The sequence below is a fragment of the Microtus oregoni genome, unplaced genomic scaffold (assembly GCF_018167655.1).
Source record: "Microtus oregoni isolate MIOR12 unplaced genomic scaffold, Mior012 000023F_ref0000262, whole genome shotgun sequence".
Taxonomy (NCBI): Eukaryota; Metazoa; Chordata; class Mammalia; order Rodentia; family Cricetidae; genus Microtus; species Microtus oregoni.
In genome coordinates this window covers 4,966,446-4,982,629 of record NW_024543082.1, presented here as the reverse complement: position 1 = coordinate 4,982,629, position 16,184 = coordinate 4,966,446, and the positions used below count along the sequence as shown (strand labels likewise).

At 50.6% G+C, this 16,184-nt stretch overlaps 1 protein-coding gene across 1 annotated transcript in view; it reads left to right on the top strand.

The window, feature by feature from the left end:
- Pdia5 (protein disulfide isomerase family A member 5) overlaps nucleotides 1-16,184 on the top strand; it is an 89,598-nt gene that overhangs the window by 29,793 nt on the left and 43,621 nt on the right. The window contains exons 4-8 of the mRNA XM_041673175.1: nucleotides 4,417-4,500; nucleotides 4,828-4,873; nucleotides 8,547-8,639; nucleotides 10,448-10,508; nucleotides 15,142-15,209. Of these exons, the coding sequence (XP_041529109.1) occupies nucleotides 4,417-4,500; nucleotides 4,828-4,873; nucleotides 8,547-8,639; nucleotides 10,448-10,508; nucleotides 15,142-15,209 (352 nt within the window). The remainder of the gene's footprint in view (nucleotides 1-4,416; nucleotides 4,501-4,827; nucleotides 4,874-8,546; nucleotides 8,640-10,447; nucleotides 10,509-15,141; nucleotides 15,210-16,184) is intronic.

The window sequence follows — 16,184 nt, the reverse complement described above, 5'->3', positions numbered from 1 at the left end:
CCGCAGCAGCCACCCTAGACTGGCAACCTCGTCCCCACTTGTACCTGTCTCTTGGGGTGCAGGGTATGGGATGTGCAGAGGCCTCCAAGATCTTTCCCTCCTCGTTCTTTGTAGCGAAGGTGGAGGAGAAAATAAAGTAGAGAGGGGGTGGTGTATGGCCGTGATGCCTCCTGGCAGACTGGTGTGTAGTTCCTGCCAGTCAGAGGAGAGCCTGGCTCTCTGGGACTTCTGGCAAAGCTCATTTCTCTGCCTTTGTCTCCTTTTCCCCTAGAGTCTCAGTCACGAGCTGCAGGAGGGAGGGAGGCAGTGGATCAATTAATTGTTCTTAATCTCTCAACTCAGATCCTTTTAAGTGCTAAGGAGAATGGGTAATTTTCTTCCCTTCCTGAACTCTTACGACTTTGACTGTCTGAGCCGCACAATTAGTACCCGCGCACATGCATACTTAGACACGCTAAGAGACAGGATTGTCGGGAGAGAGGGCAGAGAGCTGAGGGGGCCCCCTTGGGATTTGTCACCTGGCAGGATTCCTGGTGCCCAGGAAGCCAGAAGTTCAGGGCCCTGTCCTAGCAGCTCCAAGATAGCATCTTACATTCATCTCTCATTCCGCTAATTCACCTGTCAGGTCAAGTTATTGTTTGAATGCCGCCGTGTGCCAGCTCCTCTGGTGACCCTAAGGAGCAGCTGTGAATGAAGGCATGGCCTTGCCTTCAGGAGGCAAGCTTTTCTGATGGGACGGAGCAGGCAGAGACAGGTGGAGAGAGACGGGGAGAAGGGAGGTTGGGAGAGATTTGATAGGAAGGGAGCCACATCTTGTTCCATCTCCATGACAGAGTGTGTAGGAGGCAGGGGAGAGTTGAGGACCTTAGGCAGTGTCCTATAACCTGAGGAAGAGGGTTATATAGTCTGCAACATGGAAGCCTGGGATAGAGATGGGCGAATTCCATCCCTGCAAGCTGAGCTAGGCTGCAGGACCACCCCAAGGAAGAGACTGGGTGTTCCTGTGTTCCCAGTCCCAGGTTCCACCACCCACATTGTTTAGCGTGGCGCTTTGCTGCTGAAGGGGAGCTGAGGCTTCATTTCTGGGACTCTCCCATGGCCTAGGTTTTGGCTGCCAGACTGGATGGGGCCTGGGGAGGTCACACGGCAGCCAAAGCTAATAAGTTCCTGCACCGATTGTTGTTGTTGTTGATGATGGGAAGGTGATCAGAGGATTTGCTGAACAGAGCAGGGTGGGTGAAGAAAGTGTCAGGGTTGGTCGTAAATATCCTGAGCGTGGCCCTCTCTCCAGGTCCTTAACTCAGGACAGGGAAGGGGGCCTCGTTGGCTGCTGTTTGACACACAGGCCTCGGCAGTTCAGATTCACAATAGACTCCCCAAAGGTAGGGGTAAACCCAGACCCAGACAGCTGCTGTCAGAAGAGCCTTGTATGTGGCCGGCTCCAGGCTTCAGGGTGAGAGGGTTTAGGCTAGATGCTGTGTGTCGCCTTCTGATGCCTTCTTTCAGCCTGTCCAGCTCACCTCTTTGTCCCAAACCCGGCTCATCTCTCTTAACACTCTGTTTCCTATCCTTGGCCATCTCCTGTCACCCTGTGATATCGCTGCTCCCTGCCCTTCCTCTGTGTGTTCCTCATGTCATTCTTGAGTCTCTACTGTTTGCCATTGTTGTTTTTACTCTTTGGCTCTTTACTCTTTTGGGGCCCCGCCCCCCCCAGCTCCCAAATAAATCACACACAGAGGCTTATTACTTATAAATGCCCGGCCTTAGCTTGGCTTGTTTATAGCCAGCTCTTCTTAAATTATCCCGGCTTCCTTTTGCCGCTGGGCTTTTCCCTTTTCTTACTTCTGTAATCTTACTCTCACTCTTGCTCTGGCTGGGTGGGTGGCTGGGTGGGTGGCTGGGTGGGTGGCTGGGTGGGTGGCTGGGTAGCTGGGTGGGTGGCTGGGTAGCTGGGTGGGTGGCTGGGTGGGTGGCTGGGTGGGTGGCTGGCACCCCCATTTTTTTTGCCCCTAGATCTTCCTTTTCTCAGATTTTTTTCCTCCTGTTTATTCTCTCTGCCTGCCAGGTCCACATATCCTTTCTCCTGCCTCGCTATTGGTTGTTCAGCTCTTTATTAGATCATCAGGTGTTTTAGGTAGACAAAGTAACACAGCTTCAGAGAGGTAAACAAATGCAGCATAGAAGAATGCAATACATCTTTACATCATTAAACAAACGTTCCACAGCATAAAAGAATGTGACACATCTTAAAATAATATCCCATAACAGTTCACAGTCCAGTGATCAGAAGAGGTAATGGCCACAATGGTCACCAAACATCTGGGACTGTAGAGAGAGGGATGCTGGAGACCTGGGTGAGGAGGGGCACGGTGCCATCCGCATCCACCTGCACCCTCTTCATCCAGATGACTGACCTTCCTTCCATCCTTTTTTTCTTTTCTGTTTTTGGTTCTTCAATACAGTGTTCCTCAGTGTAGCCCTGGCTGTTCTGGAACTCACTCTTTAGACCAGGCTGGCCTCAAACTCAAAGGTCCTGCCTCTGCTTCCTGATTGCTGGGATTAAAGGTGGTGCCACCACCACCCAGCCAGACATGTTTCCCCCACCTCTGTTTTTTGTTTTGTTTTTTCGAGACAGGGTTTCTCTGTGTAACAACCCTAACTGTCCTGGAACTAGCTCCTATAGACCAGGCTGGCCTTGAACTCACAGAGACAGAGATCCATCTGCCTCTGCCTCTTGAGATTGCTGTGATTAAAGACATGTACCACCATCGCCCGGCTCTAGACATGTTTTCTTAATCTGAAAATCTCTCCCTTACATTGGTGCCTGCAGTTTTGTTTGTCTGCTCATGGTATTGCTTGGAGAATTGAGCTGGGGGGCTGAATGAGCCCATCTGCTCTGGAGCCCCAGCCCAGCTGTGTGACGCTGGCGTCTGTATGTGGAGTGAGGTGTGCAGACAGGTGGGGGAGATAACTTCCCACAGGCGGCTGCCATACCCAGCAGCACAGTTTCCCTGGAGACTGCTGCTGTGTGGCCAGGTATCCATGGAGTGGCTGTCTGATGGCCAGAATGTTCTCACTGATCCCATTCAGACCTGGAGACATGGTCCTTACAGGACAGCCAGGATGCTGGGTCGATGGAACAGCTGGCTGCCTTTGGCTGGTTCCTGGGTCAGAGTGCAAAGGGAACAGTCAGAGTAGGGGGTCTCTAGGGGACTGAGTCAGGGAGCTGAGGAAGAAGGACCTGTGCAGACCAGTACTCTCACTCAATAGTTCCCACAGCACAGTGGTTTTCAACCTGTGGGTCATGACCCCTTTGGTGTCGAATGATCCTTTTGCATGGGCTGCGCATCAGATATTTACAGATGATTCAAAACGGTAGCAAAATTACAATTATGAAGTAGCAATGGAAACAGTCGTATGGTTGGGGTTAGAGGGGGTCACCACAACATGAAGAAGTGTATTAAAGGGTCGCAGCATTAGAAAGCTTGAGAACCACTGTCAACAGCATATAGCAGGTGCCCAGAAGTGGTGTTAGGATGCATTTGCTCAAGTTTCCAAGAGTAGTTGTATAGGGGGTATGGACTAGGGCCTTTGTGTTTCTACTGCGTTCCTGGGTAATGCTGGTGTAAAGCATCACACTCGGAGGTTTTATTGGCCCCTCTGGAAGGATACCACAGTTAGATCAGGTCCTACACGGGTGCTTTCTGAACAGTGATGGGGTACCCGACGGACAAGCCGTGCGTACCAGGAGGATTCCTAGTATAGTCACAGACAAGGGAGAGAGAGGCTTCTCTAACCAAAGCACTGCTCTTCTTCCTGGCTTTTTAACAAACCCCAGCTCATCTCCAACATGGCAGGGCGTTATCTTTTCCCAGACAGATGGCCTGTAGCAGGTGGCACACGTTCAGAGCCTCAGAAGCAGAATCTTGCTGTGGTGCCACTTCCACAGATTCTGAAGCAGAAGGCCAGGCTGTTTTAAACTTCCCCAGGTGACAGGCCATGTTGTAGGGCGTTCACTCCCCCCGCCATAGTCGTGATCTCCTGGGCTCAAGTGATTCTCCTGCTTCAGCTTCCTAAGCAACTGGGCCTATGGTCCCTGGCTTCAGGTTTATATTTATTACCACAGTGAGCTCCCTGCCCCCTCACTTTCCCAGTGCTTTACTTCCCCTGACTGGACTCACCCCTGAGGTCTCTTAAGGCAGCACATCCTCTCCCTTCCTGCTTGTCCCTCCCCTGACCACCGCAGAGTACACACCCTGTCCGTTACTCTCCAGGTCCCCCAGAGCCACCGTCTTCATCTGCACCTGAGAATTCTAGGTCACCTGCCTTGTTTCTCAGATCTCTAGCAGATTCTGCTGTCAACACCTATGTGACGACTCCAGGTAACAAATGGTGCCCGACATTTCTGTCTTTCAGTGACGCAGAGAGTAGAAAATTGTGCAAGAAGATGAAAGTTGACCTCAGCCCAAAGGACAAGAAGATTGAGTTATTCCATTACCAGTAAGTGACCCTGCGAATTCCCAATTTCAGAGTAAGTGCTAAGAGTTTTATTGGTGGTCTCAATGAACACCAGGTTTCAGTTGGATTTAGTTTATTTTAGAATGATTTTCCCACTGTATTTACCATTATTTATTAGAAAGACAAGAGGAAAGAGACAGACAGACACATGCACGCATGCACACACGTGCACCACACACACACACAAACACACAAACACACAGAGTTCCAGTGTCTGTTAGCTGAAGCATATTAAACACACACACACAGAGTTCCAGTGTCTTGTTAGCTGAAGCATATTAAAGTTAATGCCTTTTCCTTATTTGACAGAGATGGTGCATTTCACATGGAATACGACCGAGCTGTGACGCTGAAGGTGAATTTGCCTCCCTCCCTCTCAGTGGGGTGGAGCCTGAGTGGACACCAGATGCTTGGCAGGTCTCCCTGAAAGGAGAAAGGGCAGGTTGCACAAAGGCCCCTCCTGACCACCTGAGGGTCCTTATCATTACTTTTGATGTCAGCAGAGGATCCAGCCAGGGTTATCGCTGTTGACACAGGGGAGACCCGGGCCTTGTCAGTGAATGCCTAGGACTCACCTACTGGGGCAGGTGATATCGTGACCCCTCCCCCCTCCAGAGGTCACAGTCTCCTTTTGCTCTGGCTTCAAAACCATCTCCTCATCAGTGAGGGTACCCACAGGGGCTATCTGTAGACTGAAGGGCATGAACTGCCCGGTGTTTGGGTAAGCATGGTAAACGTTGGGGCAGATCGGCAGCTTCAAGCTGATGTGGCTCCTTCCAGGTGAGACGTAGATACCACCAAGTGTCCCTGCTACTCTCCAGTCTATAGGTAGATGGAAAGCCTACTTATAAAAGGATAAGTGTAGTCCTGAGCTTTCAGGTGCCGCCTGGCTTTCCCAGAGGAGCTACCTTTCTGCCGCCCTCAGCTCTCCTTCAGCTTAAGCATCTTCTGCCTCACGCCAGCATCACGCTTCTGGTCCAGAGTCATCACCTGCCTTGGCTATGCATTTCATCCGGTTCTAACCTGAGCTGAGCTCAGACAAGGTTCATCTCTGAGCGCCTGTATGTCCCCCGTCCCATTTATTTGCTTTTACCACACAGGAGAATGCACCTAGGGCCTCGTGCCTGCTCGGCAGGTGCTCTACCACTGTGTTACACCCTCTGCCCTGTCTCTCTCCATCCCTTTCCAGTTGTTTTTGTCTGTTCAGCTGTGTGTATAGCTGTCAGTGCTCAGCTCCCCTTGCCCTTCTCACAGGGCATTCCTTATTTACCCAAACCTCTGTGTTGAAGTTGCTACAGCTGTACCCTCCATGGCACTGGCTCTTGGCATTCCTAATGTTACGACCCTGAATACAATTCCTCATGTGATGACCCCAACTATAAAATGATTTTTGTTGCTACTTTGTAACTGTAACTTTGCTACTGTAATGAATGGTGATGTAAATGTCTGACAATGCATGTAAATGATCTGATATGTGACCCCCCAAAGGGATCATGACCCACAGGTTCTGCTTTAAGGGCTCTCTGCTTATTTCTATACTCTCTTAACACCCATTTTGAGGTTTGGAGATCTATTTCCAACTAGAGTTGCTTGGCCTTCCGTGTTCTGTGTTGTGACATCGACTAATGTCCTTGGAGAGAGAACACATGTTCCCCGGGAGCAAAGTGTGATTGGGAAGCAGGATGGGTGAATTGTTTACACATCGATGAAGGATTGGCTGGCTTGTGATTGGACCTCTGGAAGGTCTGCCCTGGAGTCATTGAGCAGGAATGGTGCTGCCCAGAAAGAACTCTGTGTCAGGGAGGCAGCCAGAAGCCCAGGGACAGGCTGGTGAAGGGGAAAGAGTGGTCTCTGTCACACTCCTGGATATATCTCTTTCTGCATCAAAGAATGCGTCAGGATGAGCATTGGGCAGGGTCTTTGGTTTCAGAATGGGCAGCCACAGTCGGAGAATCTCCCAGCTCAGAGGGTCAAGAGAGAATAGGGCAGAGGAAGGCATAACATTCTCTTGGTTGTCTGGATACTGAGCATCCTGCTAATGGTGCTTCAGGAACTGAGTGGGCTCCCAGGTGCCGACTCCCATGGTGACTCGTTAAAAGTTGGAAAGAACCCGTGGGTGGTGTTGAGCCTTAGTTAAATGAAAATGCGCCCACACAAACAGCAGGATTCTAACATGACTGTTTTAATTGTTTCCCTTTTGTTTTGTTTGTTTTTGTTTCCTCTGGATTCTGGGTAGAGGTGAGATGAGCAGGTTGTGGGAACTCTGAAGCTCAGCTCATGCTGAGTCTGGAGACAGGACTCCCCCCAAGTCCTCTGAAGCAGTAACTGCTGACCAGTCCTATGTTCCTGATCCCCCTGATTACTGAATTAGGGACCAAATAGTGTATATGCACATAGCAAGGTGGTCCACACTTTCCAAACTAGAGTCTTAATTTTGTGCGCTCTAGATTGAAAACACCATACTAGGTATTTGTGGAATAGCAGTCAGGTGGACACCCACTAGCATCTGTTTCCCATGTTAGATGGGATGCTGCCTCTGTGGCTGTGGTAAGTGTAAGCTCTGGAAAGGCACTGTCCGTGCTGTTTGACGTATGTTGTCCTGATGAAGTGTTGACAGGCGATCAAGGAAGGGTAGGTCTAACTTTTGCAAAATGGCTGTCCTTCCCTTGCTAGGAGGGACTTCATCATTCCATCTGGGCAGACAGGCAGTGCTATGGGAAAGAGACCTTCTAAAAGCGTGGCTCCTTGTCCCGTAGTAGCCCCTCCCACATAGGAGGTTCCAGAAACAATAGACCCACCAAGGTCCTCTGCTATGGCACAACATCATTAAGCGCCGTTTTCCCTTCTCTCTCCAGCCTTCCTTCTTTCTGTCCTTCTTCTCACCTTCCTCCCCAGCCCTCAGCTTGGCATTTGCTCGCTGACACTTGATAAAATTGGCTGAAATAAGAAATCTTTTTTTAAAAAAATGTGTATGAGTATTTTGCTTGCATGTCCTCCTATGTGTGCACCCCATGCAGGTAGTGCTTGTGGAGGTCAGAGAAATGTGCTGGATTCCCTGGAACTGGAGTTATAGAGGGTTATTTATCATCATGTGGTTGTTGGAAATCAACCTGGAAGAGCAGCCAGTGTTCTTAATTAATGAGCCCGCTCTCCAGCTCCCCAAAATAAGCAATTTTGCTTTATCAAATAGGGACTCTGAAGATCCCTGTGGCTGTCCCCCTCAGCCGCGAGTGGACTGAGAGGAGGTTGAGGCACCTTTCCTGGTTCTCACCCACCTTGAACATCTCCCCAGACTGAGGTGTCATTTCTGTCTACATCAGTGAAGTGTTATGGGTGGTGAGGATGGAGAGCAAGTGGACATTATCCTTCTCCGATTGGAGCCAACTCTTCACCCACAAAAAGCCCAGCCTCGTTGCCCTGATACAGAGGGTCCAGGGAAAGAAGTGCCCCAGCCTGTACCAGGCCACTGGGGTGGGCAGTTTGGCTTGGTGCTTCCCAGCCCTGGCCCCACTGACTCACACGCCAGGCTCCGAGGCTCATCAGCAGTGTAGAACGTGAACTCCCCAGCAGGCAATAAGCGCTGCGGTTACATGCCTAGAAGTTGACAGGAGAGGGGCTTAGGGATGTGGGAGGATGTGTTTCGCAGCAGCCTGGAGGCCTTTGTTCAGTTGAGCAGAAAGGCTTCCTGGGGGAAGATTTGTAGTTGAAGCCCTGGAGTGTCTCTGGCTGAAGAAACCTGCTTATTGTCTCAAGGTACAAGGTAGAGAAGCATGTCCACATCAGCTGACCAGTGGTGCCATGTGATTGAAAAGGCCTGGGGGACGTGCTGGGAATAAATTCAGGTCACTTAGTGGTGATGTCCATGGACAAGAAATATTTCCCCCTTCCAGCCAGTGCCCCATGCAGTCCCAAGACTGGCACTTGGTGTGCCTGGATATTTAGACAGGTAGCAGAGTAGGTCTCTGGGTCTGCCAACTCACCCATTTCCTGACCAAAGCCCTGGTTTCTTTTCCTTTTTCTCCCTTCAGTCCATAGTGGCCTTTCTGAAGGACCCCAAGGGTCCCCCGCTGTGGGAAGAAGATCCTGAAGCCAAAGATGTTGTCCACATTGACAGTGAGAAGGTAATCTGTTCCCTCTGCTTCTGTTATCGCCAGTTAGGGCCAGATATCTGTGGGAAGGTTGTTAGGATCGAAATGTAATCATGCTTTAAGCCCTAACCCCTCCTCAGAAAAAAATTTAAAACTTAGATGAAACTGTGAAGGAGGGATCACTCACGTACTTGCCTGATACCAAGAGCTAGTGACCAGCACTCCCCAGAGCCCCCTGCAGCCTTCCTCAGCCATTTCTGCAGAGGTGGCCGTCTACCTGGTACTGACTGCATCTCATTACCGAACTCACTTCATCTTCATTCACCTTTGGAAGCTGCTCTGTATGCCTTTGGTTCCCCAGCTTGCAGACTCAGCATCTAACCACTCTCAAACGCCATGATTTTCACTCCCAGTGTTGAGACTCCAGCCCAGGGTCTGGGTGCCGAGCAGACTTCCTCCCTCCGAGCTATATATCCCTAATACCGCATTTCTTAAAGCCTCCCTCTTTGGTTGTTTTTGAGGTAAACATCTGATTACAATTGTGACTGTAAATAAAGGTTAGCTTTTTTTCAGGGTTTTTTTTTTTTTTTTTTTTTTTTACAGAGTGTTTTAGATTCCCACAAAAATTACAATCTTGTTTTATCTAGCTGAAAAAAGTCTAAGTAATACACATTCCCTGTTGAATATTTAGAAAGTGTAGCTTATGCATAAAAGAAAACCACAAATCACTCCCTCTCTTCATTGAGAGATGGCCCACTACTGATATTTGTGGAGGCTTCCAGGCTTTTAAGGTAATGCATATATAAATATTTTTACTCAGAAGCACGTCATTGCATTTATATGCTGTTCTATACCTGCCCCCCCCCCCCAGATTAACATGCACATCTTAGTGTGACATTAACTATTCCACCCCGCTCTTCAATGCCGCAGTTGTATCCCATCGTGCGGGCCTGCCGTCATTTATTACTCCGTGCCATGTTGCTGTCAGAAAGCTGCCTTTTGAAATTTTCTCTTATTTTCCTTATTATTCAAAAAGAAAAGGCCTCTAATTTTCTTCTGAGAAAGCTGGTTGGAGGAACTTAACTGTAATCAAAATATGCTCTGTGGCAGGGCTTCTCTACGGCCCTCAGCGGGCTCGCTTCTCTCCTCCTCCGTTGGCTCCCTCTTGGACCAGTCATCAGAGCATTGTGACACCCATTTCCCTTTTTCTATTGGCCACGGTTATTTAATGGATCATTTTATATTACCTAATAATGTGCCAGGCAGTGATCTAACTGTTTCACAAATACAGATGATCTGTTTATGATGCCCTGGATTGTCCCGCGGGGCACTGTGGGTCTGTGGACCTGTGGTGGTGGTAGACCTGAAGCCAGAGAAGAATTAGCTGGTGTGGGTTCATCATCATCCAGTACTTCGGTCAGGAGATTCCCGGGGTCACAAAGAGCAGTCATGAAAACTGTTATCCTCACTGAGACAGTCACTCGTAAAATCACGTGGAGGGCTGGTCTTTTTAGTAGGCTTGTAGAAAAATGGCTCCTTGATGTCTTTGGGTTTTATAGGTAGAACTGAAAGTTAGGAACTGACTCCGGCTTCGTCACCTCGCCCAGTGACTTGGAAGAACCATTTATCCCCTCAGACCCTGTGTTTCATCCTCTCTGATGGCAGAGTTGTCTAGAATAGGGCAGCCCTAGGTTCTTCCAGTTCCTGTTGGGCTATGACTGAGTCTCATGTGAATTCTGAAGCATTCGCCACCATACCTCCCATCACTGCATTCTGGGGCCAAAAGCTCCCATGTTGTCTCCTTGCGTGTGACCTCCTGGGGTTTTCTCTTTATGCCTCAGGACTTCAGACGGCTCCTGAAGAAAGAAGAGAAGCCACTCCTCATGATGTTTTACGCTCCCTGTAAGTGAATGCTCCTTGGGCCACAGTCCATTCAAACTGTTGGTGATGGGCAGCCAGGCCTGCCTGGGGCCCCCGTCTCTCTACCTTCCTCCCTTCCCCTTGGCCATTCTGACTGGCTCCCATCTTCCTGCTGTCCTCTTCCTTTCTCTCCTGTCAAATTGGCAGGCTCTTGCCCTCACCACCCTGGATGCTCCAGGTTGTCTCCTCTAGTTATCTGTGCGTTCTCCTGCCTCTGGCCCTGGAGTTTTCAGGGCGTGCCCCCCTCTTGTGTGCCTGCTGTAGCTCTGCTGCTGCCCACCAGCCCCTGGACTTGCCACTCCTCACCACCCCGAGCCTGTCTGCCTCTGCGACACCAGCTCCTTCAACACTGCTGGTGTCAGCTGGCAGGACCAGGGGACCAGGGTGAGGCAAAGTGGGACCTGGGGATTTGGGCTCCGTAGCTGTATGAAGCCTGAGGCTGTAGGAAATGGCAGAAGGACAGTTGAGGTGGCAGCGGGAAGACCCAGATCTGATGCCAGCTGGCTCCCAGTGAGCTAGATGAGCTTGGCCAAATACTCCACCTCTCTGGGCTCAGTTTCCACACTTTTCAGAAAACAGGCTTCCCACCTTTTAACTGCATTTCACAGGCTTGAAAAGATTTCCCATCACCGCCCTGCACTGTAACTCTATGTAAATTACATGTAAATAAGCCACTTCTGTGTCACAGAACCATACGTACCCTCACCATGTGCTATGTCCCGTACCAGATGGTTACTGTATTCTGTTTTATTGGAAAACTGTGTGCTGTGCCTGCTGCTTCATAAGCCTCTGATATGGATCAGCAAATTATGGCCCCATGGCTCACTGTTTTTGTAATAAAGTTTTATTGGAACTCTGCTATGTACATTGATACAGTATCTATGGCTGCTGGACAGCTGAGTACTAGTAGCAGAGATACAATCTTTCTAACCGCTCCTGCAGTCTCATAGTCCCAACTCAGCACAGTTAAGGCTCTGAACTCTGACCCTGGGACTACACATACCCTTCTAGAAACCAGAGAGTTTGTCAGCTGTAGGAGGAGGTTGTGCCCAGGAGTATGCATCGTGGGGGTGACTGGCACAGTCTGTGGCACCAGACTTCTGTTGACTCTTGAAAGCCTGTCTTTCACCTTTCTGGAAGCTTCTTGCCTAGAGGCCCTTCCCTTGTTCCCTGTGTGTTGGTGTACACCTCGGGCCACATGCCCCTTTGGGGTTCTGGTGGCTTTGCCTGACTGACCTGTAGTTTGTTCATGACAACAGTTCTTTCCCAGCCTCCTTGCCTTCAGAGGTGTTGGTGACGGCAGGAGGAGCCCAGTTGCCCATGTCTGAAGTTTCACCATGGCTCACTCTGGTAATGCTCACGAGCTGGTCGCAGCAGGTTTTTCCCTTTGCTGAGGACCTTATTAGTCATTTGGCTGCAGATTGGTCCAGAAGTCACCCTCCTTGGCACCCGGAGGAGCGGGTCTCCCTTGAGTTGTCTCCACCTCCAGGAGTCAACACACTGGTGAAATGAAGCTGTAGAACTCTGTGTGTGTGTGTGTGTGTGTGTGTGTTTAGGTGGTGCATTCGGGAGGCAGGGCCAGGTTACTAGCCTAGCCACCCAAGGTTCCCTGGACCGCCATCAGTCATGTTAAAAGCGCATCCGCTAGCACTTGCAGCCTGATGTTCGCGCCGTCTGCCCCACCCACTCCCAGGCTTCCTGGCAGCGGGCCTGTGCTGCTCATGGCTGCAGAGACTGTCTTTTGTTAATAGAAAGCCGAGGCTGGAGGAGTGGGGAGCCTCAAAGGTGTCACAGATCATATTAGTGGTGGGAAGGGAGGAAGAAAACTGACTCGCTCAGTTCATCTTCCCGTGGAGGGTCCGATTGGACAGTGGCCAGGTCCCAGAGACTCCGGGTCTTTTTGTTATGTGTGCATGTGTGTGTTTAGTGAAAGAAACTCCGGCTTTTAGTATGCCTCGACCAACCCAGCTGCTGTGGCCCCACTCCTGGGATTCACAGCCATCCCCTACCCCGACAATCTGTCAGGACTCTGATCCTATGATTGCTTGTAGATGAATAAACCCAGAGACAGTGGGAGCCTTAGCTGTGACAAGGCATCTGGGTCCCCAGGCCCTGCTGCTCTCTTAGTAAATGTTTGTTCACTGAATTAATGAGAAAATAAAAAGACTGTCTGCTCAGGCTTTGGGGCTGCAAGAGTGATAATTAATCTTACCTCTTTCCTACCTCGCAGTTGAATCCCCCAAAGAGGAGCTTACATGGGAAGCATGGCACCAGCTCTGTTTTGTAGTGAGGTTGGAAATGGGGTTAGTCTGGGGTTTCCTGTCCTTTCTCACTCCCCCAGGACCTTCTCTATGCAGAACTGTTGACCCCTGCCCCTGGGACGGCTGGGGAGTGCTTTTGCTGCAGGGTACAGAGAGGCTGCAGCTGAGGAGACAGGGGGCGCATTGCTCCTGAGGGATGGCTGGGCTGGTGGGCAAGCACACTTCCTGGCTGAGAAAGGCAGTGAAGTGCAAGAGAAACACTTATGTCCTCCTTCCTTCCTGGAATGGTGTGGCATCCCCTTCCTCCTGTGAAAGTACTTCTCCCACTGCGGATGAGGAGCTGACTCATACCCTGTGTTGAGCTGAGATGCATCCTGGGCATCCAGTGACTCCCGCTGTCTTGGATATCTCTGCACAGAACCCATGGGGCAGGCACTGTCTTCACAGACGGGGACACTGAGATTCACATAACCAGAGTCCCATAACCCTCAAGGACACTGATATTCACCTGCCCAACATCCCCTATCCCTCAAGGGTCAAGGGCAGACAGATGTAGATGGGGACCGTAGTCCCTGGAACGTAGGGTCTCTGCTCTGCAGTCTGCTGCTTTCCCTGCCGTGGTCTTGGCTTGTGTATTTCCCCTAGAGCACTGCCCTGTTTCCATCTCCTCGGGGAGTTCCCACAGTGAGGGCAATGTCATCTTCCTAGCTTTTTGCCACTGCTTGTGCCCAGGCCAGGGTGACCAGCCAGCAAAAGAGAGCCACTTGACTTTCCAGGACAGGTGCTGCATCCTTTCACCAGCTCAGGGTTGGTAGTGTGTGGTCGAGGTGTGCGTCTGGGTACCCATCTGTCAGGCAGGAATGTTGGGGAGAAGGCTGTAGGGCATTGGTGATGGTCTGTGTCACAGTTTCTTGCATCTGTCTCTCCTAGTAGATTTGTTACCAGGAAGGGTTGGCTAGTCCCAGGAAGAGGACAGACAGACAGACACACACACACACACACACACACACACACACTCACATACTCCATACCTCTTTCTGCCCTTGGAAAGTGAGAAGCCCCTCCCACCTGGATTCTTTGCTCACAGCCTTTCAGGGCGTGAGTGTGTCGGCTTGCCACTGATTGAAGCATGGCTTGCTCTTTGAGATGAGAACCCAGCTGACATGTAGTTCCAGGCAGCCCTGGATCCTTTGACCCTCAGATACGCCTCTCAAGGCTTTCTTTGCAGCAGAGAAGCTGTCAGAAACGGTAACAGCTTGGCATGTTACAATTCCTCGTGACTGAGCAAGCTGGACCTCGTGCCCAGTGGGGTCAGCGCAGAAATATGGCCTCTTCTGATTTGGTGTAGATGAAGGAGCAGGTTTATGCCAGGCTTGCTCTGAAGTAATAATAGATATTTGCCACAAGTATACCAATGCTGGTGTGAGGGGCATTACCACCCCAAGAGAGGAGCATGACTATTCAGACCACAGAAACCTGAGAGGGCAGAAGAGCCTCTGGCTCCTGTGCAGGGCTGGGAGGGCTGGGGGTCTGTTTTCCTCCTTTTGCCAGAAGGAGAGACAGCCCAGAAAGGAGTTAAGCTGGCCAAGGCTATCAGCAGGCAGAGTAAAGAGTAGCTCCGAACTCCTCAGTCCTGGCCCAGTGCACTTCCCACCTGCAAGAGCCAGCACCTTTCATGCCTTCCCACCTGCGAGAGCCAGCACCTTTCATGCCTTCCCACCTGCGAGAGCCAGCACCTTTCATGCCTTCCCACCTGCGAGAGCCAGCACCTTTCATGCCTTCCCACCTGCAAGAGCCAGCACCTTTCATGCCTTCCCACCTGCGAGAGCCAGCACCTTTCATGCCGACTTCCTCCAGTTTATGGCTTAATTATGCTTGTAAATGGGAGAGAGAAGAGGCACGAAAATCCCCAAAGTCATTGTACTTATAGTCACAAATTTTCCTTCCTAGTGGCATTTGACTCTTTCATTTGCCATCCCTGACTGGGTAAGGAGGGCAGCTTTTAGCTGTGCGTGTCAGAGGCTGCTCTCGACATCTGTCCTGCCTCCCCATGTTGCTATGGAGCAGGCCAGCCACGCTGGAACACTGTGGGCTTTGCTGTCTCTTTGGCACCTTCACTTATCCCATCTGAGATCCATGGAGGAACTAATGTGCCTGTAAATTCTTTGGCAGCCAGGCCTTTGCTTCCTGTACTTTGGGTTCCACGGGGCCTGAGTCAGCCCTGAGCTTTCTAATGTGTGAGGGGATGGTGTAGATGTTTGTGGGTGGCTGCTGGCCTGGTGTGGGGGTTGGGAGGGGAGCACAGGCCCTATAGTCATCACTCTAACTAGGTGTGGTTCTTCTGCCGCCAACAGGGTGCAGCATGTGCAAGAGGATCATGCCACATTTCCAGAAGGCTGCCACCCAAGTGCGAGGCCACTTTGTAAGTACGGCCTGGGGGCCAGCAGAACTAGTGGTTCTCACTTGGGTCTGGGATGGGCTGGAGAGGGTAGGTTCCGAACAGTGACGCTGCCAGTCCGCACTGCCCAGGTTACTTCTGAGATGAGACCTGTTCTCTGAAAGGGGAGAACTAACTGCAGCGTTTGCAGGGCAGGAGTGATTGACACCTGTCAGAGGCCAGTGATAACACATCAAGGAGACAGCAAACCAGGGCCAAGGAGCCAGGGCAGCGCATCTGAAGTCTAGTGTTTTGGGTATTGGGGTCTGTCTTAGCTAGGGTTTCTATTTCTGTGAAGAGACACCATGGCAACTATTAAAAAGGAAAACATTTAATTGGTGCTGGTTTACAATTTAGAAGTTTAGTCCATCATCATCATAGCGAGAAGTGTGGAGCCATGCAGCCAGTCATGCTGGAGAAGGAGCTGAGAGTTCTACGTCTTGAACTGCAGGCAGCAGAAGGCTGTGTGCCACGTATGTGCTTGAGCATCTATGACCTCAAAGCCCACCCCCACGGTGACACTCTTCCTCCCACAAGGCCACACCTACCCCAACAAGGCTACACCTACTGCAAAAGGCCACACTTACTAGTAATGACACCCCTCCTATTTAGACCACCACAGGTTCAAAAGTGGATTAGCAGTTGCTGGGAGGGAAAGGGGTTGGTGGTACTAGGGGTACACTGGAAACTCAGAGCAGGCTCCCCGAAATCAGGCTTGCCCCTCCTCTTTGGGCTCTGTGTGAGGGGGTGGGGAGGGAAGCAAGCAGGCCTAGACAGGAGAGTTATAGAACCAAGACTGTAGATAATCCCCCAAAAGAAGAAAGGAAAAACATGTAGGGAGGTAGAGAGGAAGCCAGTGGGTTCCAGAAAGCCTACGTTTAGGGAACACGATGAAGAGAAACCATCAGGGAAGCATTTTTATTTTATTATTTTATGTATCAATCCCAGTTCTTCCCTCAC